This window comes from Eriocheir sinensis, chromosome 15, assembly GCF_024679095.1.
Source record: "Eriocheir sinensis breed Jianghai 21 chromosome 15, ASM2467909v1, whole genome shotgun sequence".
NCBI classification, from domain to species: Eukaryota; Metazoa; Arthropoda; class Malacostraca; order Decapoda; family Varunidae; genus Eriocheir; species Eriocheir sinensis.
The window spans coordinates 3,723,544-3,749,295 of record NC_066523.1 but is presented as its reverse complement, the minus strand read 5'-3'; the positions used below and the strand labels follow the sequence as shown (position 1 = coordinate 3,749,295).

Here is a 25,752-nt window from a genome sequence, read left to right as displayed (position 1 = left end):
TACTTTTTGTTCCTCACAAAGTCTCTTAACCTCACTGAGTCTTATAACATTATATTTGATATTCGACAGCGACTCCACGAATACTCACAAAGCAGCTTTCTTTCTTCAGGTCAGATGTAGCTACAAAGGTTCAGTAACCCATGATGGACTGCTACATTTCCCCGAAGATTCAAAGCATCTGTGTGGCTTGGCCCTGACGCTTAGTAGGGTCAGGCAGGGGCAGCAAATGGCGAGCTCAGGCGGAGAGGGGTCAGGGATGTGAGGGGGAAGGCATGCACTGAGAGTCTGAGAAGGCTGAGGAAGGAACCTGTGGAGATGTGCTGCCTGGGATTAGTGAAACGGTGATAAAAAAAAATATCAGAAAGAGGAATAATTTATAAAAATATGGAGACTAAGAAACATGGTAGTTATATGTTGTAATGAAAGTATTATAATAAGGTGCCGGTCGTCAGTGGTCTGGTAACTCGGGGAACTTCTCGGGAAAAAGGTTGAGAAGCCTCGGTGTGGACGAGGCTACGACCGTGATGCTGGATGGTCGCTTCTACCTCCTGTTCACTTGTCCCTTCCTCTATTTCCTCACCATTATTATCTGAGAGAGAGAGAGAGAGAGAGAGAGAGAGAGAGAGAGAGAGAGAGAGAGAGAGAGAGAGAGAGAGAGAGGTGGGCCAAGAGTTTTTTTTACCGTGGTTGTTTAGGGGCATATTTATTTGATCGGGAGAGGGCCCATTAAGGGTCGGGTGTGTGACATAAACACGGGAAAGGAGGAGGGGTGTTCTGTGGGCCTCGGGATTGATGATGGTCCATGTGAACGATGCGAGCTGGGAAGGAGTGAAAACCTGTGGGTGAGTGGCGCTGCATACCGCTCATGTGTGTGTGTATGTGTGTGTGTATGTGTGTATGTGTGTGTGTATGGGGACGACATGTAAACAGTGCCAAACAGTGAGAGGTTGCCTCCCAGTCCCGCCCATACGCAATGCTCCTCAGGCCTCCGTGAAGTCTAGCAGTGTGTCCCTTGCTTCCTTGGGTCGGTTACTGTGGTGCAGTGGCGCGGCGTGGTGGTGCATGAGGCAGTGGTGGTAGTGTGGAAGTTGAGGTGTGGAGGGCCGACCCCTCCTCCACCACCCACGTCCAGACCGCCCTTCCGTCCTCCCCCCTCCCTCTCCAGTTCTTGCCCTCCCTCCCGTCCTCCGTTGTAATATTGGTGCCGCAAGCGCTGGTTGGCCGGGAGTGATTTTCCGAAGTGTTGGACGGCATACAAGGCGCTGCAGGGAAAATTACCAGCAACGGTTGGGAGCCAACGTGCGGAGGGCGGCGTGTGAGACTCAGGAGATACAGGTAAGACGAGCCATGTTCTAGATCAACTAGGGGATAAACACTTTTGAATGGTGAGACGTATGTCGCTGAACTTGGGCTATTCTTGGCTTATAACGTGTGGGCGAGGGGAAGAGGAGCAGTGCTGCACTTGTACACCTTGACTACATGAAGCTGGGCTACTACAAGTAGATAGCAGTCCCAAGAGTTCATTCATAAAAGTCATAAACACAAATGTGGTCAGTGGATTGGTGTATATAGAGTTGAGATGTGGCAACCCTGTAGGCACAAGCTCATGAATGAGTGGGTTGGGCACTGACTGGCCCGCGCCGCGTTGCCATTACTTTCTTCATAACAATATCAAGGCACAGAAGCCTCGTACAGGTATGCCTGGCGTGTTACATTTTAGTCAGGTGTACAGTGTGTCGGGGGCTACCTTCAGGTGCTGGCGAGGTGCAGTATCGTGACACCTATCGGGATGCTGCATGCGTGCCAGCGACACGCGGCAACCCCACCGGGCACTGCCTGTGCCTGGGCGTGAAGCAGGTGGCACAGGGCTATAAATTTCTAACCCTGTAACTTCGGGGAACTGCGAGGTTAGGGGGGCAAGGGATCCCACCTTCCTCAGAGCCTCACCTTAGGAGTGTCGCTCACCGTGCCCGCCTGACCCTGAGGTGCGCCCACACGCCACACATGCTCAGGCAGTCCTTGACGCCTCCGAGCACGCCCACCGCTGTGCACTGATGTGCACCCTGCTCTTCGTGCACTTGAAAAATGTGCATTACCTACCGTGATACACAGTGAGGCGCATTACACATGGCTCGAATTTTTTTTGCGACATCAAGACAACATGTATACAAGTTTATCTTTTGTGTGAGACAGATCACCTCATACCTTCCTGTCCCTTACATTAAGAATGACAGTCTTCTTTTGCCTTTGACTTTGAATATATATATATATATTTATATATATATATATATATATTTATATTTATTTATTTATATATATATATATATATATATAGATAGATAGATATAGATAGATAGATAGATAGATAGAGAGAGAGAGAGAGAGAGAGAGAGAGAGAGAGAGAGAGAGAGAGAGAGAGAGAGAGAGAGAGAGAGAGAGAGAGAGAGAGAGAGAGAGAGAGAGAGAGAGAGAGAGAGAGAGAGAGACGTATTCTGTGTGTGTGTGTGTGTGTGTGTGTGTGTGTGTGTTCAAAGCGGGCATGACTCCCAGCAGCACAAGCGCTATGCATAAAGATAAAGTAAATGTTCACCAGTGGACGACTTGCCGTTCATTTATTGTCATCTTACCAAATGCGCTGATTTAACTACCCGGGTAACGTGGCGATGGGTGGGGCGAGGCAGCAGTACTCGCCTGCATAGTGTTTTGTCTCTCCAGTGTCAAGAGGAAGGGAACGGGGCAGCTCTTAGGACGCCACAAGTTACACGCCAGCCGCAGGGTGTGGCGCCGTGGCACCCAGACAGGCGTGTGTTTCCTCCTCTGCCCTTTCCTCCACCTCCCTTTCCCTCCTCCCCAGTTCCCTTTACCCCTCGCTTTTTTTCTGCTCCTTACCCTCCCTCTTCACTCCCAAGACGCACTGTGAGGTCTCTGGTGTTTCCCAAAGGGCCATTTATAGCACCGTCAGTTAATATGTTGGCAAAATTACAATGTTCATCATCACCGGTGCTTCCCAGTTATCTCATTCCTCATCCTCCCAGACACTTAAACCTTCTATACATCTTCCTTTCATCTTTTACGCATTTCTCCCCTCGCCCACCTCTACATCCTCTCTTGTCCTATTATTTACCCATTTTTGTTTATCCCTTTCAGTCCTCCAACAAGCAGTCATAGTTTAATTGTAATCATAGATACGAACATGAAAATATGAGGATAAATATAAACATAAATAACCAGTAATAATAATGTTAATAACAATAACAATAATAATAAATAATAATAATAATTGTTATAATAATTGTAATAATCATTCACGAGTAAAATAAAACCAATTACTTGTTCTCTCCATCGCTTTCCTTATTTTTATTGCCAAAGTATTTAAGATTTTTTTCGCTGTGTTCTTCCCTTTACCATCACGGGCCCCCATCCTCTCCTGTACCGGAACTTATGTATCCCAACGAGTACACACCCCAGTGTCTCGGTAACACAGTGTACGGCCCAGTGTCTCGGTAACACAGTACACACCCCAGTGTCTTGGTAACAGTGTACGGCCTAGTGTCTCGGTAACAGTGCACGGCCCAGTGTCTCGGTAACACAGTGCACGGCCTAGTCCCTAGTGTCTCGCTTACACAGTCCACGGCATCAGTTACAGCGTTCACTGGCCCTTGAGGCAGTAAATCCACATAAGGCAAGTTCTTACCCTCTGAATATTTTTTGTCATCCTTCTCTGTACAGATTCAAGTATCTTGATATCCATTCTATAGTAGGGTGACCAAAACTGAACCGCATAATCGAGATGAGGTCTAACTAGTGCTAAGTTAAGTTTGAGGAGGATTTCAGCGCTCCAGAGAGAGAGAGAGAGAGAGAGAGAGAGAGAGAGAGAGAGAGAGAGAGACTGCGCGTGTGCTAGTCTCTCTCTCCACACCGTGAAGGCAAAAATAACCTGCCGAGGATTGAGATCAGCGGAGTACCCAGGGCGGCGACGACCACACCCGAGACGGCACTGGCCCTCACCCCATCGCCACCGTGACCACCACCTCCCGCGCCCACCACAACTACCAGAACCAGAACCATTTTACCAGCACTACAACTAAATACCACTCCACCAAACCAACCATAATCTCCAACCACCACAATCACAACCATTTTATCTCCACTGTACCAAATTTCCATCCGCACCAATTAAGAGTAGCTACCACGAGTCCGCAGTCAATGCATCATAACTAGTACCACCACCACCACCACTACTGCCACAATTTTTGGGTCGTATTTTGAGACATTTCGCCGCCCAAGAACACATATTTGACAAGGCTTTCGTAGGAGTTGTGGGCATTTCTAGGAGTAGTTTTATGACCCTGGTGGTAGTTTAGCCCTTCTTCTGTGCCGTGAACCGAAAGAAACACTCATTAGACCCCGATTGATCCCCTCTTTGACCTTTAGAAATAGGTGATGTGAGATGGCAAAGTGTCTTGTAATACCAACCAATATCTTCTCAGCTACCAGAATCACCATCGTCTCTGCTGCAAACCAGAGCATGACGAGAAAGGCGGCTAAAATTGCCTGACCCAAGTAGACAGGCGTGAGAGAGCCTGGCTGCTAACCCGCTGTGCTCCAAGGCCAATCATGCCAAAGAAATGGTGATGCCGCAGTAACGATCACCGCTTCTGCTGATGTGTCCAAATGAAACTGAGTGACTGAGTGCTGAGGCGGAGCTGACCTGTAGGTGCTGAGAGGCCAGGAGGTGAGGAGGGGAAGAATGGTGTTATCTGAGGAGTAAACATCGGTGAGGGACAGTGCCGCGTTTCTCTCTCTCTCTCTCTCTCTCTCTCTCTCTCTCTCTCTCTCTCTCTCTCTCTCTCTCTCTCTCTCTCTCTCACACACACACACACACACACATGCAGCCATGATGTCAGTTTGGAGCTCGTTCGGTTGACCTTTACAAACTTCCACACCGCCATCTGGAAGCAGTAGGCATTCACTGCGTTATGGAATTGATGGCCATTTGCAGATCACTTGCTTTGTATTCATTACCTCATATGAACCAAGTAATCTACACAACGATACACATGAATATAAAAATTACGAGGGTGTCACGTGCAGCTCCTGAGAACTATTTATCTTAACTCTGCCCTCCCTACCCATATATCTAATTAACCTGCCTTTTAAACTTCCAATTGAATGGTTATTAACAAAAAAAAAACTAATTAATTTATTCCAGTCACCCACCGCCCTATTTATAGAACAGTTTATGCCTGTCTTCCTAAATCCAAAATTTATCTGATTGGTGTCCATTGCTATGGATCCTAACATGGTATGTGTGAGTTTTCTGTTACAACCTGTTTACTTTTAAGTCTACATTCGCCATTGAAGGACATCGGGTTATTGTAAGACAAAAAATGGAATGTTAAACTTTCACGCCGCTAATGTTGCCCCCTGCATGCCACGCTTTAGACTGTCACGTGTTCTTAACATGAGAGAGAGAGAGAGAGAGAGAGAGAGAGAGAGAGAGAGAGAGAGAGAGAGAGATATATATAGAGAGATATATATATAAATATATATATATATAAATATATATATATATATATATATATATCAGAGAGAGAGAGAGAGAGAAGAAAAGAAGGAGGAGGAGGAGGAGGAAGAGGAGGAGGAGGAGGAGGAGGAAACATGGACGAGCAGGCAGCAGAAAGCCTATTGGCTCATTGCGAGGCTGCCTTCTGTCAGTGATTTAATCGATCCGTCAGCCGTAGGAGTATCCGTCAGCCATAGGAAGAGGAGGAGGAGGAGTATAAAGAAGAAATCAACTAGAGGAGAAAACAGAAGATGGGTAATCTAGAGAGAAAAAAAAGTCAGAAGAAGCATGAGATAAAGGAAAAGAAAAATAGGATGAAGAGGAGGAGAAGAAGGATCAGGAGGAGACATAGGATACAAAAATGACGAGAAGGGAAGCGGGCAGCGCCGTGAGTGATCGTGTCTAACCCTTCATGCAGCTGTCCGGGGCTCGTAAAGCTTCCACAATTACCTACGCAGCGAGTGACCAACGCGATGACTTTACCCTGTGTATACTTAGGCTGGAGGCTGGATGGCGTGGTGGAAATAAAAGAGGTGGCTCAGGGATGGAGAGGAGGATACACGGAGGCGGAAGAGCGGAAGAGAGCAGATGGTTGGGAGGAAGACGAGAAAAAACGGTGAGGGTCATATTGTTCCTAAGTGGAGTGTGGAGTGGCAGTGTTAATTTGCTGTTCTTTAAGTGGGTTGAATTACAAGATAAGATGGCGTAAAGAGGTTTGAGTCGTGTGTAGCGTAAGGTAGGAGAGAGAGAGAGAGAGAGAGAACAAACAAATTATCCTGCAAAAGCCGTCGTTGATAAGGAAATTAGATGTGAAGGAATGTAGGGAAAAATATGGGGTATTAAATGAAGGAAAAGGGAAGAGATGAGCGCAAAGAGGCGGAATAACGATAAGACAGCTAGACAGACAGACAGACAGAAAGACACCCAGAGAGAGAGAGAGAGAGAGAGAGAGAGAGGATCGTGGCCCATCTTCGGGACCACACGTATTAAATGTTGACTCCAAATGCGTGCCAGGCGAGGATATTGGCCGCGGCGCAGACCCTCCCCCGCCATGACTCCTACACCCCTCCGCCCCACCCTCCACCCCCACCTGTATATGTCAAGTAAATTAATACAACAAGGTAAATACCACCACCACCACCAATGCACCACCACCACCACCACCACATATACCACGACCGCCAACGTATCGCCCCCACCACCACCACTACCACCACCATCACCATCACTACCTGTGTATCAAGTAAATAAATAGAACCAGATGAATACCATCACCACCAATGTACCACCACCACCACCACTACTACCACCACCACCTCTTTTCGCATACTATACCACCACATCGCTACCACCACCACCACAACCACCCCCAAATTTCCACCACTACATACACGACCACCACCTCCACCACCACTCACCACCATATTACCACTACCAACACACACCACCACCACCACTACCACACCACCACTTTGTCACGACCAGCAATCACCGCTATCCTCATCACCGCCACTACCATCACCACGACCACTGAAATCTCTCACCATCGTCATCACAACCACCACGACGTTTGTAATATCCTCCACCCAACAACAACAACAACAACAACAACAACAACAACAACAACAACAACACGATACCAACAACAAGTCTCGTCAGTCCAGCCCTACCAACAACACCGTCACTGTCATCACCACCACCATCACCACCACCACCACCACCACCACATTTCCGGGTACTGACATCACTTGTAACTTTAACAATCAACCGAACAGATTGTCATGTTCTCCAAGTAGTACTGTGGCAGCTTGATCAGGAAGGAGGAAGAGGTGGATGAGGGAGATGAAAGAGAGAAGGAAGAAACGGAGGGGAGAAGGAGGAGGAGGAGGAAAAGGAGGAGGATTAGATAAGTGGGAGGTGGAGGAAAAAGCGGCGGCGGTGGTGGTGGTGGTGGTGGTGGAGTAACTTCCTCCTTGACTGTTTAATCACAGTCACAACAATTGACATCACCCTGTATGAGAGAGAGAGAGAGAGAGAGAGAGAGAGAGAGAGAGAGAGAGAGAGAGAGAGAGAGAGAGAGAGAGAGAGAGAGAGAGAGAGAGAGAGAGAGAAGTAAAGGAATAGATAAGAAACTGTATAGCTGAATGACCCACAATCTACCCCTGTGTGTGTGTCTCTGTGTGTGTGTGTGTGTGTGTGTGTGTGTGTGTGTGTGCATCACGTCCCAAGCATTTACCCGTGTATACTATTGGCGGGACTCAGTAAATCATCAACTGTTCACAATCTTCTTTCTTTATTCACGAGTTACGGAGTTCGTGCATAGACAGTCCTTTATATTTCCATCTTACAGTGAGACATAATGGCTGGTTTTACAAGACACTTTGCCATACCACATCAGCTATTTCTAAAGGTCAAAGAGGGGATCAGTCGGGTTCTAATGAGTGTTTCTTTAGGTTCACGGTACAGAAGAAGGGTCAGACTACCACCAGGGTCATAAAACTACCCCTGGAAATGCCCACAACTCCTACGAAAGCCTTGTCAAATATGTGTTTCTTTAGGTTCATGGTACAGAAGAAGGGTCAGACTACCACCAGGGTCATAAAACTACCCCTGGAAATGCCCACAACTCCTACGAAAGCCTTGTCAAATATGTGTTTCTTTAGGTTCATGGTACAGAAGAAGGGCTAAACTACCACCAGGGTCATAAAACTACCCCTGGAAATGCCCACACATCCTACGAAAGCCTTGTCGAATATGTGTTTCTTTAGGTTCATGGTACAGAAGAAGGGTCAGACTACCACCAGGGTCATACAACTACCCCTGGAAATACCCACAACTCCTACGAAAGCCTTGTCAAATATGTGTTTCTTTAGGTTCATGGTACAGAAGAAGGGTCAGACTACCACCAGGGTCATAAAACTACCCCTGCAAATGCCCACAACTCCTACGAAAGCCTTGTCAAATATGTGTTCTTGGGCGGCGAAATGTCTCATAATACTACCCAATATCCCTTTTGTTTCACTTCATGCCTGCCCGGTGCCGAAATCAGAATCCGTCTCACCTTAGAGTTATCCTATACAAGAATTTTATTTCGAGAGAGGCCAAGTGCGCAAGCAAGAGAGAGAGAGAGAGAGAGAGAGAGAGAGAGAGAGAGAGAGAGAAAGCAATCATATATGCTAATATTTGTCATATATGTCTGTTTAAATAAGGATGAGGTGCAGTTTTCCCTGGATATTTAGGTCAGAGAGAGAGAGAGAGAGAGAGAGAGAGAGAGAGAGAGAGAGAGAGAGAGAGAGAGAGAGAGAAAGCAATCATATATGCTAATATTTGTCATATATGTCTGTTTAAATAAGGATGAGGTGCAGTTTTCCCTGGAGAGAGAGAGAGAGAGAGAGAGAGAGAGAGAGAGAGAGAGAGAGAGAGAGAGAGAGAGAAGCAAACACACACACACACACACACACACACACACACACACACACACACACACACAAGTATATAGGAAGATGAATGTGAGTATTATAAGCGTTTTCCAATCTCTCTCTCTCTCTCTCTCTCTCTCTCTCTCATAGAACAGCTCAATATTCATCTTTCTTCATCGATGCCATTTGCCTTGTTTTGACAGGTGACTATATTCATACCTTCACGCTTAACCTAACCTAAGTCAACCTTTCCAGCGACTGCCACGCACTGGTATCACTTTTACGTTTCCTATTGTTGCAGTGAGACCTTTTGTAGTAGGTATTTATAACGCCAGTGATTAAAACAAGATAGTTCCCTTCTATGTAGTATCTGCTATATGTACTGTTTAGAATCAATAAAGTTATCATATGCCCACAATCATCACCTTACACATGATCATTTAGCACTTTTTCCCTGTTTTTTTATGTGCTTCCTATAGCGCAGGTGGGTTCTCTTGAAAGACCTGGGAGACGGCCATGGCGCAGGCTAACTTTTTTTGTACAAGTATCCTTATATATACAAACTTGAAACAAAAACACTCTGGACATGGTAACACTGATGAGTATGAAGCTTTACCAAGTTAGTTTTGATCAGTCGCTGGGACGAATCGAACGCTGTTATCATTGTTGCTTCTGTGTAGAGTCGCTGGTGGCACCCTATGTACCTAAGCCATGTCCCGCCTGACAATACAAAAGCGTTGGTGACTATAGGCCGCTTTCACAGTCACTATGTTTGTTTCGATCATTACCAATAGCGGCGATCGACGATATAGTTTTCCACGTGAAACTGGCCTTTGGGGTAGTGGCGGCTGCAGAGAAAGCGAGGTGTTGAGAGTGTGTGCCAAGGTGCTGGGCGAGGCTAACCCCGCAGCCGCCACTACCCCATCGGCCAGTTTTACATGGAAATACTATAGCGGCGAGAACAGCCATTGGTAACGATCAAAACAAACAAAATGACTGTGAAAGCGGCCCTATGTCCAGAAAATGTCTGATAGTCCACCATTCCCCCTTTCCTGGGTTGGGATCACAATATAAAGTGTAGATCGCCTTCCAAAGTAGTTTCGTGACACGTAGATCGCATACCAAAGTAGTTTCATGACACGTAGATCGCATACCAAAGTAGTTTCATGACACGTAGATCACATAACAGTTTCATGACACGTAGATCGCATACCAAAGTAGTTTCATGACACGTAGATCGTATACCAAAGTAGTTTTATGACACATAGATCGCATACCAAAGTAGTTTCATGACACATAGATCGCATACCAAAGTAGCACCCTTTATTTTGAGTGTCGTGATATGTGACTTACTTGGCCATGCTGCGCCCGCACCTGGTGATTCTCTTGACCGAAGTCGCTGAAGTTAGGGTTGAGTGATCTGGACAGCATATGAGAAACTTTCCGCAATTGGGTGATGGTTGAAAAGTCAGCATCATGCGGTTGGACTTGAACCTGGCTCATCGGGATCACCATGCATGCCCGCGGGTTGACACTCCCCCACCGCTTGTCTCGTTAGAGTGTACCTAATCAATGTTAGTTCGTGAAGTTTTCTGATGATATTTCCCCGTGCAAAAACCAGTTACCGGACCCCCCTCCCCTCCATCCTCACTTAATACTTATGCCGTTGACATTTTTTTTCTCCGTTGCCACGCCGCAGAGAGAAATCTGTGTCACTTCCTTAAAAGTTTCAGATGTTATTTTCTCGTGCCCTGCGGAGCGCTTAGCTGGCAGGGGGGCGGGGCCTGAAACCTCATCAACGGTAAACGGTGAAACGGTAAACAAGCCAATTATTAGTTACATCCTCATCATAAATAATTATCATTGAAATTCACCCTCCTTTCCTTTTTACAAATATAATGAATCATCTACATCACTTCCAATTCACAACTTATGGTAAGGCCTTTTGTTACTTCACGAACTTCAGTCAACTCTGAGGTAACTTCTTTGCAGTCCTAGTTTATGATTTTCCTCTTCATTACTGTCTACCTTGCTTCAAGAAGACTCGTGTTTGACTTTCTTGTAATCTCTCCACTTGGTTTCGTCCTTATTATGGCCCACACTTCTTCCCAACCCTAGTTTATGATTTTTCCCCTTCATAATATTTCACCTAGCTTTAATTCGACCACATTGTTTGGTTTTCATACTCTGTTCCCGTTTTCTGTCTACCTAGCTTTATAATTCGACCCCTGTTCGGCTTGCTTGCTTCGCCTTCACGTACACTTTCGTCTTGATCACCACCGCTCTTAACACTCTTTCGCACCCTTAGTTTATCATCTTCATCTTCCTCCTTCTGTCCACCTTGTATTTGGTTCTTCTTTTGAATTTCATGAGCTGTTGTCAGGTGATTCTTCGTCTTGTCATTTTCTTCACCAAGCATTCTGTTGCATGATTGTTTTCGTGCTTAAGCAATCCCTGTTTACTTACTTGTCCGCCTACCTGCCTGCCCGCTCGTGTGTGTGTGTGTGTGTGTGTGTGTGTTTGTTTCTTGTGAGCATGAGTCACAGGTGATGATGTGTCGTCTACCGTCTGGTGTATGTGTGTGTGTGTGTGTGTGTGTGTGTGTGTGTGCTGGAGGGCAATAGCAGCTAGGGGCTTGTTGTCTGAACTCGTATTGTGTTGAGGTGTTATGATTTTTTCCGTGTTTGTGGTCTCCTTGATATGACTATATGTACGTGTGTGTGTGTGTGTGTGTGTGTGTGTGTGTGTGTGTGTGTGTGTGTGTGTTTTCGTTCACATGCACTGGACAAGAGCGGAAGTGATAACAGGACCCCTAAATAGGAATGTAGTGCATGAGATGTGATCGTAAGTTATGAGGATACAATGTAATGTTAAGTGACTCCTCATCATTATCATCATCAGCCATCACTAGTCTTTTATTTATTTATTTATTTACTTTTACGTCAAAGGATGCGGCTCAAGGGCAACAAAAAGAGTACAAAAAAAAAAAGCCTGCTACTCGCCGCTCCCACAAAAGTAAAAAGTAAAGAGTAGCCAAAGGATAAGGTCATTTTGCAGCCTCCATGCCGTGCCTCTCCCACTCCGAAAATTGACTTGTTGATGACAGACAAAGACAGTAAGAAAGGAAAAGCAACTGGACCAGAACACATCCCGGTGGAGGTGTGACAATGCTCGGGAGATGAAGGGGTGGATATGCTATGGGGTTTAATGAATAGGATCTGAGCTTAAGAGAAAATACGAAATGAATGGAGGGATAGTGTCATTGTGCCTATCTACGAGGAGAAGGGTGACATCCAGGGGTGCAGTAAATACAGAGGAATAAAATCAATGTCACATACGATGGAGATCTGGGAGAGAGTAACAGAGGGGAGACTAAGAGAGGAAACATAGATAGGGAAGGAACAGTTTGGATTTATACCAGCCAGAGGAACTACGGATGCCATATTCCCACTCAGACAGATAATGGAAAAGCATCGAGAAAAAAAGAAGGCACTGCATATGGAGTTTATAGAATAAATATCAGGGCAAAGGGAAATATTTATAAACCATTGGTAAGACCCGCAATGATATACGAATCAGAAACGTGGGACTGAAGAAGGTGCAAGAAAAGAGACTTGATACGACAGAGATGAGGATGTTACGACGGTCTTGTGGTGTTAGAAAGTTAGATAAGATCGAGAATGAAAGGATCAGAGGAACAATAAAAGTGACTGAAATATAAAAAGAGGATCAAGAGAGAAGACTCCAGTGGTATGATCACGTGATGAGAAGGGACGAGGAATATGTTGGAAGAAAAGTAATGGACATGGAGGTGCAGGGCAGACGGAATAAGGCAGATTGAAGAGGAGTTGGATGGACAGCGTGAGGGATGACCTGAAAGGGAGAGGAGTTCCTGGACCGAGCTGATTGGAGACTTGTCAGAAATGTCGACCCCGTATAGAAACAGGAAATAAAAGCGCAGCAGAAGAAGACAAAGACAGTAAGAATAACTAAACGATCACAAAACTTAAATCATCATCCATGAATATAAAAGGGATGACGTTGCAGAAAATACTCTCTCCATCAGTGCGTGTGGATCACAGTTACAGTCAATAAACTCGTATCGAAATCCGGGCGCATACTTGAACTCTAGACTGGATTATAAAGGAAACACATAAATCAAATTGTCAAAGTTGTTTTCTCCACGTTAGAAACCACTACTAGGTGAAGCGGTTTTTAAACAGACGTTGCCTCTCGGAGTTATAATAGTTCATTTAATCGGTTTCTCTCGTGTTGATTATTGCAATGAAGTGCTGACGAGTCTATATAGAGCAACAAGACTCAGTTTTGGTACTCCAACAAGAACTGCCTTTTCTCACATTGAGGTTCACTGGCTGCCATAAAGAGCTGGAATAGAATTTAAGTTTTGTCTTGTTAATTTCCATGGCATAATAGCACGCTTAGCAACGAATACGAGTATCTGTGCGTGGTAATGAGGAGGCCGATGAGGTGGCGCGGACCGCTGCTTCTCTACCTCCCTCACAGAACACTCTTCCACTTAGGGACTTACATCCCACAGTGAGGTTTGCACTCCAGAGGGTGTGGCAGCCCAGGTGTGAGGCTGTGACTGCCACGACAAAGATGGGGGAGGTCACGACCAGGGCTGTGCGTCCTCGGGCGTATCCCCGTATTAGGAGTCGTAAGAGGGAGACAGTCCTGGCGCGCCTTAGGCTGGGTCACACTAGATATACACGTGGTTTTCTCATGTCCCGGGGAGTTCAGCCCAACTGTGATGACTGCTTGGTCCCCCTGACAGTGCGGCACCTGCTGGCCGAGTGCCCTACTTTGGGGGACATGCGAGAGTGACTGGCGTCCTCAACTTCCTGTAGGTTTTACTGACTTCTCTTTTATCATGTTTTTAATTAAGTACCGTTTCTTTATTATAGTTTATTTTATTTAATGTTCGGCGCCATATGACCCTGCAGTTGCGGCGCCAAGAACGACCTCCCCCAATATATAATCAATCAGCGGGCCGGGCTCTAATTCCGGCAGTCGGCGCGCGGCCCACCCAGCAGTTTATCCTCCCTCTCGGACGGATGAATAAAAATGGGTATTGGGGAAACCTTGGGAACGTAAACTGTGGGTATCAAACTATCCCTGTGTCCTGGGGTAGGTTTTCGTATCTAACCTTTGTCTGTTTCACAATCCACAATACTCTCCTTCCATATATCTGTGTTATACAAAGCATTTTGCAATTCATTCTTCTTTGACCGCTTCTCAATTTTCTTTCTAGATTTTTTTTGTGGGGTGCCTAATTTTTTAACCTCTTTTTTTCTCAGTTTAAGGTATATAAAGTTTTCATTCGTGAGGGGGATCAGGTGTAGGCAGCAGGGGAATAGAATAGCCTGAAGGATACAGCCATCAGGCATTGTCAGGCAAGTCATCTTGAACATGCAGGCTTGAAAAAAATAAAAATAAAACAAGATCTCTTCAGTTCAATTACTATTTCTGACCTGTTCTGAACATCTAATAGCTGATGATGATGATGGGGATAGTGATATATTCTAGTTCCCAGGTTCAGGTAGTTAGGCCATGTAATTTCAGTATTTAAGAGTGATTAATCTTCCTTGGGTGATGACCGTCAAAATTAGCTGAACATAGGATTCAAGTAAGTTCTTGGGATCATGATAATTTGCTATTTGAATTTCTTATCATTTCACCACTACTACTACTACTACATTGGGCATTCACACACACACACACACACACACACACACACACACACACACACACACACACTCAGCCTTCCGTTTCCCACATTCGGGGTGTCAGGAGTTTCATCAGGGAGCGGGGATTATTATTTGCTTAATTTATACAACAATTACCAGGTGTGGAGGGGGGGAGGGGGGGAACCGGTGACCAGAGGGGCTAGAATCCAGGTGCAGGGAGAGGAAACGGCGGCCGTACGACCCTCAGAAGCACCTGCTCTGACCGGGCCCTGGAGGTACGGATGCTGAGTAGACAAAATTTTCTGAATGAGGCGGAGACGGTGGGAAGTGGGAGGGAAAGGAGAGGATGCTGCGAGTCCTGGGCTGGGCGGTTTCTCGGGGTCGGAGAGAGCGAGCTTGTTATCCTTCATTTATGTTGTTATTATTTTCTCCATGTGGTTTTTTTTTCTTTTTTTTACAGCAAAGGAGACAGCTCAAGGGCACACAAAAAGGCAATAATAATAATAAAAAAAACACTACTCGCTGGTCCTACAAAAAAGAATCAAAAGAGGTGGCCGAAAGAGAGGTCGATTTCGGAGGGAGAGGTGTTCTGATATCTTTTTTTTCGTTATCATCTCATCTACTTCCTTTCTACGTCATCTTCTACTTCAATCTTTTTTTCTTTTCTTTCTTCAAGCGGTGTTTTTTTTTTTCTCTCTTGTTTGTTCCTTCCCAACGGCCTCCTCACTCCTTTAGCCTGTATCATATTTTTTTTCGTTGTCATCAAGTATGTTTTTTGGGGGTGTTTTTTTTGTTTTCTTTCCTCAAGCGATGCTCTCTCTTGATCCCTGCCAACCACATCCTCGTCCTCTCTGCCTTTCTCCTTTTTTCCCTCAATGCTTCCTCCTCGGGCTAACCTTTCTTCTTTTTTTCTTTTTTTTCTTTCTCTTCTTCTTCTTCTTCATCACCATCGTCTTCTTCTTCTTCTTCTTCTTCTTCTTCTTCTTCTTCTTCTTCTTTCACTTCTTCCTCTACTACTACTACTACTTCTTCTTCTTCTTTTTCTTCCATAGTTATAATTCTCACGTGTTTTCCTGTTGTTGTTTTGTTCGCTGCTTATCCTTTCTCCAGCGCTTCCTCACCCCGACACGCCATTCCTTTAGTTTATATACGTACTAATTTACAGTCCAAACATATTAAAGGAAAAGTCCAGTCAAATATACTTTACTTCACCAATGCGCAACAATTGAGTGATGGCTACCAATTAATTACTGACGCAGCTGTCCATCTGAAGCCGTCACGCTGAGCAGGTCAGAAATAAAAGGGAGCGTGTTGTAAAACTCTCTAAGGACGGACCGTATAATATTTTTCTAAAGATTAAGTTCTCGGCACCTAGTTCGCCTAACATATTTCCGAATACCATTTTTTTATTATTATTTCATACTGCAATGAGTGTTTTTTTTTTTTTATCCAGTTCCAAAAGTCTAGGAATAATGGAAGTGACATTGACGATGACGGCAACAACAACAACAACAACAACAACATTGAAATCATAATCATGTAAGCGCTAGGTGAGAGAGAGAGAGAGAGAGAGAGAGAGAGAGAGAGAGAGAGAGAGAGAGAGAGAGAGAGAGAGAGAGAGAGAAAAAAAGTTGGGGGGGGGTATCATTGAGGAGGGAGGGGGCCGCGTGTGTGACCCTCCCCGGAGACAGACCACTCGCCCCGCCAGCCTGTCGTGTGATGCTGTACCGTCTTGCCGCGGGGGACGGAAGCCGAGGAGAACCACAGGTGCATGGGAAGGACTGGGAGGGAAGGTGTGGGCGTCTTTGTTCTCTGTGTCCCTTGTTCACCCACTCTCTCCGTCATTCTCACACCCACTCATTCACCATCCTCGTCATTGCATCCACACACCTGGGGTCATCTGTCCTCCGCGTTATTGCAGCGAACAACTCAACTGTTTTCTTTTGTTAATACTGTGTTGCTGGTCCCTTTAGCTGCAGGTTCATTCTTCTTCATCACCATTGTCTTCTTCTTTTTCTTCTTACTTTTCTTCTTCTTCTTCTTCTTCTTCTTCTTCTTCTTCTTCTTCTTCTTCTTCTTCTTCCACACACACACACACACACACACACACACACACACACACACACACACACACACACACACACACACACACACACACACACACACACACACAAACGGAAATCTTCAGACACTTGAATAAACATGAGATTTTGACCTTGTGTGGGAAAAAAATATACACCGTAAGATACTGACAACGGCCTTACCTCAGAAACGGAGGCTGATGGGGAGGGTGAAGGAGGAGGAAGTGGTGGAGAGGAAGGAGGGTGGTTATGGGGGGGGGATGAGATGTGGAGGGGAAGGTTGGAGTAAGGCCAAATCCAGCATGCTCCACTAACTCCTCCCCTCCACACTGGCCCCGGAAGTGCAGGTGTAAGGGCAGTGCGGCGAAGCAGGTGTGTCGACCGTTCAGTGTTTAATCTTGTGTTCTCGTAATATTAGATAGAAGCAATGCGGTTTAAACATTGCAAATACATCCTCACCCCCAAAGAAAAAAAGGTTGATCGATTATTTATGTACTTGTATGGTCATTTTGTTAGTGTTTGAAGTAGATTTACGTTTTGAGTTGTAAGATGATTTTTGAGTGAATGGTGGTAGGCTGGCTGAATTAGAAAGGGTGATCTGGGTACGTTATGCATTTTTGGAATTGTGAAGGAGTACTATTTGTATGGATATATAATTTTGTAATAGTCTTAAGGAGTAGAGTTGGTGGCAGGCTGAATGTTTGAGAGACGAGATTTTCAGAGGTGTTTACTTTCAAACCACGAACAAATCCAACATGCACATCCCCAGTAACCCTGAACATGTGCAAATGAGGTGCCTAATAAACAACTAGCACAGCAAAACAGCTAACAGACTACACCATATAGCTCTCCTCCCTGCACCCTCCCTCTGTACCTCTCCTACTAATGCCCTTTTTTTCTTGCTTTGTGGTTGATTATAAACATTTTACGACCAACTGCAATGGGTAAGACGCAGGAGAGGTGAGAGTTTGAGACACACGACCAAGAAATTATATTCACTGCAAACTTTGCCTCCTGTGCCTTCTCTATCCACCTCTTTTTCTTCCTTTGCCCTGATGAAAAAAAAAATGTTACGAGCAAATGGAAGGATTAGAAGTGGAGGTGGTGAGTATATGCAAGTCAGATGGAGGAGAAATTATACATATTGCAAACTTTCCTCTAACTGTACTTTCAATAATCCCTTCCTTTTCTTGCTGTGCCCTTGTTACGGATATGTTATGGAAGGATAGAGGTGAAAGTGGTTAGTGTATGCGAGACAGACGGAGGAGAAATTATACATATTGCAAACTTTCCTCTAACTGTACTTTCAATGATCACTTCCTTTTCTTGCTGTGCCCTTGTTACGGATATGTTATGGAAGGATAGAGGTGAAAGTGGTTAGTGTATGCGAGACAGACGGAGGAAAAATTATACATATTGCAAACTTTCCTCTAACTGTACTTTCAATAATCCCTTCCTTTTCTTGCTGTGCCCTTGTTACGGATATGTTATGGAAGAATAGAGGTGAAAGTGGTTAGTGTATGCGAGACAGACGGAGGAGAATTGATACATATTCCAAAATTTCCGCTAACTGTACTTTCAACAATCACTTCCTTTTCTTGCTGTGCCCTTGTTACGAGTGATTAACTAAGAGCGGTGATCGTTTGAAAGGGAGGAGAGGAACGTACAATCCTTGCAAAATTTTCCCCTCCATTGTACCTTCCCAATAATAGTAGTCCGCTTTCGTACCTTGATCTACCTCGTTTTAGCTCATTACGGATAAGTGGGAAGGGTAGTTTTCTCTATAACTCCATTTTTTCCTCTTCCTCTTTCATTTGGTCTTATTTATCCTTCTTTTTATATTTTTCCAACTTTTCTCTTATCCATTTTCTCTTTTAATTTTTATTTTTCTCTAAGTTGTGGCAGCGGTGAGCGTTTGAGAGACAGACGGTGAGGAAAGTTTAATCACCGCAATTCTGAAAAAAAAGTCATGGATTTAAGACTTGGGAGTTCTTGCAAGCCTCAGAGCAGTCCGGGATATCCTTTCCTGCATGTAACCTCCCCGTCTCAATCCCTTTCTCACCACCTCTCCCTCCTTCCACTCTCTTACTCTCCCCCTCCTTCTCCTCCACCTTCCGCCCCATCTCCCTCATCCCATTTCTCTCCCTGTCTTAACTCATTGGTTGTGTGCTTCGTCCGTCGGTCCATAATTATTATCTCCTTAATGATTATGTCTGTCCACTTCCTGTCCTTGTGTGTGTGTGTGTGTGTGTGTGTGTAAGAGAGAGAGAGAGAGAGAGAGAGAGAGAGAGAGAGAGAGAGAGAGAGAGAGAGAGAGAGAGAGAGAGAGAGAGAGTGTCTGTAACATTGGTTTTCTTGCATTCATTACATAAATTTTGGTCGGGGATAAAGTAACCCTCCTTCACTCCCTCCTCCACCTCCTTCCCCCCTCCTGTCCTCCTCCTTCCTTCATCTCACCCTCCAGCTTCCTCCTTTTTGCCATCCTCCCTCTCCCACGCTCTCAGCGCAGCCCTCAACCAGCCCTGCCTGAGGGTGGCCTGGGCGCCGCTCTTCCTGCCCCTGCGGGGATTGAGCTGGCCACGTCCTGAGCTTTGCCTCCTCCCTCCCCCTCCCCCTTCCTCACCTGCCTCCTCCACTCAGAAGGAAGAAGGAGAGAGATGGAGAAATGATGCTGACCTTCCCCTTCCCTCCCCTCCCCTCCCTTTCCGGTCTTCTATCCGCGGAGCTGTAACAGAATAAGAGAAGGACACACACACACACACACACACACACACACACACACACACACACACACACACACACACACACACACACACACACACACACACACACACACACACACACAAGGATGCTGCCATGTACCCCTCGTCATTCCAGTTTGCTCGCTTTCATCTGTAAACTTAAGAAACTAAGAAAGGGGAACTTCCATCGTACGAACAAAATAATATAAAAAACCCAGCCTACAAGAGCCCATTCGGTCTACACAGGGAGGCTCCCACAAAACCACTACCACCTATCCTTCCTATCCATGAATATATCGTCTTTTATTGAATGTGTCTATCGTATTAACAGTGAAATGGGTGAATTCAACGGGTATACAGATATATAATAAAGAGTGGAGGGATGATCTCTCTCTCTCTCTCTCTCTCTCTCTCTCTCTCTCTCTCTCTCTCTCTCTCTCTCTCTCTCTCTCTCCCCCACCACCCCCACCCCGCTTCCGCCTCTACGCCATCACACCGCTGTATCACGACAAAGGATAATTATGAAGAGGAGGAGGGAGGTATGATGCCCACTGTTACATCACCACCCTCTTTGACCTCTCCTCTCACAGTCCCGCCGCTCCCCTATTATGGTGTTTGACTGGGAAAGGTGTATGAGCAGGTGGAGAAGCAGGGATGACAATGAAGAAGCAGCACCATGTGAGTAAGGAGGGAGAACACGACCTGGAGGCGCCTTCGAGAACTGGTGGTGAGGTGTGGAACGACTTCTAATTGAACGCCTCCAACGGAACGAATGGCGCGGACGCTTTTTCCCTTATACAATCCACATTCACCCCGCGGGCAAATGTGGAAGAAGAGTTATCCATGCAGCTGTGTGGAGGCTGTGAGAATTCTCCGAGGGAAAAACGCGACGCAGATACCCAACACCCCATGCAGCTGCTTGTGACGGGTAGAAAAGCAAATTGTCAGCGTTAGCGTGAATTTACAAGGATTCTACGGCCGGGAAGAGTGGTGGTAGCGGTGGTGGTGGTGGTGGTAGAGGTGGAGGTCAGTGGAGGGTGGCAGTGGGTGGAGGAGATGGCAGGTGTGGGAGGCTTGAGAGATGGGCCTTGCAGCTGTCCTCTTGACCTAACACCCCCCCTCCCCCCCTCTTACTGTCCTCCTAACCAGCACTTCGCAACGAGTTCTTATTGTGCCCCTCCCCTTCCTGTGTCCCCTCCCTCCCTCCTCGTTCCTCGGATTGTCTTCAATTTGTTAGTGGCCTTGGGGTGTGTCCTTTCGGGGGGCGGGTGTATGGGGTCAAAGAGAGGGTTGTTTAGGGAGGCGAGGAGAGGGTCAAGATGGCGTGCTTTTTGAGGGATCTGAATGTAAGGTTTGTTGTGAATTGGGGTTTGTTTGCTTGTTAAACGGTTACGGTGCTACTGTGTACGTCTCTCTCTCTCTCTCTCTCTCTCTCTCTCTCTCTCTCTCTCTCTCTCTCTCTCTCTCTCTCTCCATGGGGTCTGTGTGGTCTGATTTTCTATGTAATTCTATGTAATTCTGTGTAATTTTCTCTCTCTCTCTCTCTCTCTCTCTCTCTCTCTCTCTCTCTCTCTCTCTCTCTCTCTCTCTCTCTCTCTCTCTCTCTCTCTCTCTCTCTCTCTCTCTCTCTCTCTCTCTCTCTCTCTCTCTGTGCGTGTGTGTGTGTGTGTGTGTGTGAGAGAGAGAGAGAGAGAGAGAGAGAGAGAGAGAGAGAGAGAGAGAGAGAGAGAAAATACTAATAATAATTGGTGTTTTGAATAACTGTATCGTTTGACTTTTGCTGAAGGTTATAATTGAAAACCCGGAAGAGAGTAATTAGCTTTTTCCTATAGTTCTTTGTTGCTACTGCTTGAATGTTCCTGTTGTTGTTATTATCGTTGTTGTTAGTTGTTGTTTTCTTCCTGGTCGTCGTCTGATATAAGCATGTCTTTCGTGTGCTTGTAAGGGATATTAATGATGCAAATCGTCATGTTTGGGGTTCATATAAGAGGGCTTGATGGTTCTTTGTATACATAAACATTCAAATATATCACTGAAAATAAAAAGCTGATCTCCACGCAATCACGAACTAGCAATGCGCAGGTTCCACATCTACGTTCGCGAAGGGACAGATGAAATAGTATATGTTATAGAGATATGTTCTGCGTTTTCTTTTATCGGCACTCATAGCTCAAAACCCTATATCGAGCCTCAACCACAATCCATTCTCCTCCTTGGCTTGTGTCCTTCCACCCATCTCTCCTTCGTTTCCTGCTTCTAACGTTCCTCCAAAATTATTTTCATTCATTTGTTTTTTTCTTTCTACGTTCCTTCGTTTATAAATAATCCTTCTTGCTTTCTTTTAGACTTCATTTCTGCTTGCCAGACCTTGCTTCTCCACACCTCCGTATTCCCTCCTTCCATTGGCTTTTCATGAGGAGCCGAGTTTCTGAAGATCACATTACACTCTACCACAACCAATTCCACCCACTCCACCACCACCGGTCCCTCCCTTCCCTTACATATGTTTTCAGGAAATTCCACCTCACGTCAACAGCTGCAGGGTCGTCGCAAAGAATTGATGACCCTGTCGGAAGGAAGGAAAGGGCGGCGGGGAATGTGGAGCAAGGAATGAGGAGGGGGAGAGGGAAGGAAAGAAGAGGGAAGGAAGAAAAAAGGAGATGGGATCGAAGGCGGAACTGTTCACCTGCTGAGTGGGAAGTGAAAAAAATGTTGGCCTCCTACAAGTGGAACTATATTGTTGTTGTTGTTGTTGTTGTTGTTGTTGATACGTAATGATGATGTCATTTTTGTTGGTGGTTATACTGCTGTTGTTGCTGTTATTGTTGCTGCTGTTATTACTGTGAGCATTTTATTCTATCCTTTACCATTTTAATTATCATTATTATCATTTCTATCATTATTATTATTATTATTATTATTATTATTATTATTATTATTATTGTTATTATTATTATTAGTAATGACTAATCTGTAAGCATTCATTGGGAAGTTATTGTTCTGGCAAATCAGATTGATATAGTATTATATATTTTTTCAACTGGTTTTCGTTGAAATGTTACAGTGATGTTTACGTTTACAGTTTAGTTGTCGTTTGCTTCTTTATAGAATTACCTTTAGCCTCATCGAATATACAAGAATTTGTTCAATATTTTCCAACCTAACTCTCCAGCCTTCGACCCATAGGCCTACTACTATGCATTGTGCCATTAAATGGGCACTGGCGTTGAGCTTATTAAGTAGTTACAACCTTCAGAATGTCCGGATTATAAGTAGTGTTGCATCCTTCACAACCTTCCTGTAAGATCTGGTCGAGTCCTCTTCGTTCCTTGTGTCTCTTCCAGGGCTTTGCAGGCCAATCTAGTTTTTCTCTTTTCTTTTTTGGAAGATCGTATCCTATCCTAAAGATTTGTTTCCTCTGAAGAGAGAACTTGTACCCTTGCCTGGTGACGGCCGATGAGGTGTGTACGATATCTACAAATAAGCAATTTTTTCTCAGGATTTTATAACATTTATTCCAACAAAATTCACGGGTCTTTTATCAATTTTTATACCCGCTCCAAATTATTAATTGCTATTTTATCATAATTTTGTAGTTTTGGTTTTCGATTTAAAGTGTCCCGTTACCATTGTGAGCTGAGATGTGTTTTGTGTCTGTCAGCTTGAAATTCGAGGTATCATCCCCAGTTATATACTGCAAAACTATGGTACTATTACAGTTTTCAGCCTCCCTAGTTAATAGGCTAAATATGAAAAAAAATTGCTTTCTTCAGATCTGCAAGATTGATATTAGCATTTTATTTAGATAAATTCTAAAGTTGCCTTAAGATTGGTTATTTATTTATTTATTTTTACATTTTGTGTCGAAAAATCAAAACAAAAAATATTTTCCTGATAATTGCCACATTGCAAAGTTTGGCTTCAAGCTTGGTAGAATTGTCGGTTTCGTTTCATCTGTCCACCAACAAAGCGGGAATTTTGATGGATGTGGCACCTGCGCATTTCTAGTTCGCGAATACATGAAAATGAACTGTTGTGATAGACATTCAAGCTTATTTTTAAATAACATAATTTGAATGCTTAACATAGAAAAACTCCGTCATTTACATCGATAACTTACGTACAAGCACACGAAAAGGCAAGTTTGTATCAAATAACATAGTCACATCATACTCGAACGATCTGTGGTTTTTCAAATTCATTGATTGATAGGTCTCATTTCAGGTATATTAAAAAAAAAAAAAAATCTGGCTCTGCAAGTGCAAATAAGGGTAAGTTAATAATTTACTGCATGTAAATAATGATTAATTATCGAAATAACATGAAATAGTAAATAATAACTGTTGAATGCGAGAATGTTAGGCTACCCATGCTCTTCATGCAACACATCAAAATTCCTTATATATAGACACTTGCAGAGTCGGATATCACTTAATGTACCTGCTGAATGAGATGAAATATGGGTATCTGAAAGGCTATGAATCGTTCGCGTGTGATCCGGCTATACTAAGTGTGCCCGTCATCTTGGGGTGTGCACGACGCGGGTCAGGCAGTCACGTAGCTTGTGTCGTGTGGGGAGGGCCGCTTCGATAATTATCAACAATTATCAATTATAATCGTGGGATCGTGGGCGTTTTCTAAGTCGTAGCTCATCGTGGCACTTCCTGACAAGCATCTACGACTCACAAGTGTGTTAGGTGTTACAGAAAGACTGAAGTGTTGCGGTGACAGTGACTGGTGAAAAGATGAGAAACTACGGACAAAGGCAGGACGGCCATGGCGGGAAGGACTATAATAGGCTATGGGTAAGATTATTATTATTGTTACTTTGTTATTATTATTATTATTATTATTATTATTATTATTATTATTATTATTATTATTATTATTGTTGTTTTTATTGTTGTTCTTTCAGAAGTTCCAAAAGAATAATCAAGAATCAATTTAAGTTCTCCGTTTGGAAATATTCGTTTGGTCGGGCCGAGGAAATACAGACAAAGCAAGGCTGTCCCAGAGTTTACAAATGAAATGAACGAAATAATCAGGCACTTTTAATCGTCCATTGCGAATTTGGAGTGCATAGAAATTAACTAATGTAGAATATGCTCAGAGAGGCCGTGGGAAGGGTGGAGGCATGCAGTTAGCAGGGTTAGAGGAATAGCTTGAAAATATCGATACAAGATAAAAAGTGAAGCAGCATTGCAGCGAAATTTGTTGGGCAGAAGACAGGAAAAAGAAGGAATGCTGAAAGCGTTTGGTCATTAATTAACAACATAAACGAACTAGACGCGGACTGCAGCAATACTTTTTTGTTTCTTTGTTATAAAAATAACTGATGTAATGCTTTTTCTTGGCATTACCAACGTTGAATTAAAGTGAGTTTTGATAAAATGCAATACAACATAAATGATGAGCAGTTGAGCAGAATACCATGCGTACATATTTTGCTGCGTTCCCTTAAAGATTAAACAATGTCATAGTTTTTTTATGCAACATTACGTTAATACATGAAATGCATGGATATACTATATATATATATATATATATATATATATATATATATATATATATATATATATATATATATATATATCTATATATGTGTGTGTGTGGGGGTGGGTGTCTGTGGGTGGGTGGGGAGAGAGAGAGAGAGAGAGAGAGAGAGAGAGAGAGAGAGGTGACAGGCTGACAAACAGACAGACAGACGCAGACAGACAAACAAAAAGACAAATCGACATAGTCAAACAGACGGTGTGTGTGTGTGTGCGTGTGTGTGTGTAATGAGCACCTTGCTCGTCTGCCCGGCCACCTGTTGCTCTGAGGCAGTCCTGTCGAGGCTCACCTGCAGTGCCTCACACACCTGCCCGCCTGGCGGCTCAACACCTGCCCGGCGCTGGGGTGTGGCAGCCTTGATTGTCCTGGAAGTGGCTTTTCTAGTTAGTACCCTCCTGCCTGGGAAAACTGACGGGCACTTCGTTTATTTTCTTCCATGTATTTTTTTCATCGAATAAATTTTGTCATGTTGAAAAAGAATTGCAACATATGAGTAAGCATTTTTCTCCTTAAATGAGTTTAATCCTTATACGCACAAGGACGCCATTGTCGCTATGAGAACAGTCTTTGCAGGAGAGGTGATAAGATAAGCGATAGACAGGTGTTTGTGTGCACGAGTTAGCTAAAGATTATATTTTATTGCTTGCATACAAAGATCAATTATGATTATTTGTGTGATTATAT

The 25,752-nt window shown here is 44.4% G+C and overlaps 1 protein-coding gene across 2 annotated transcripts in view; it reads left to right on the top strand.

The window, feature by feature from the left end:
- The first annotated feature begins 1,000 nt into the window (after window positions 1-1,000).
- Window positions 1,001-25,752, top strand: part of LOC126998780 (protein C-ets-2-like) — a 267,281-nt gene continuing 242,529 nt past the window's right edge. Inside the window, exon 1 of one of the 2 annotated variants that reach the window (XM_050860815.1) lies at window positions 1,001-1,335. Coding sequence is in view for 1 of the 2 variants with exons in the window: in XM_050860812.1 (XP_050716769.1) it covers window positions 24,261-24,320 (60 nt within the window). In the remaining variant the exon portion in view is untranslated. Of the gene's footprint in view, window positions 1,336-24,245; window positions 24,321-25,752 lie in introns of those variants that run through there. The other variant, XM_050860812.1, reaches the window with a different exon arrangement.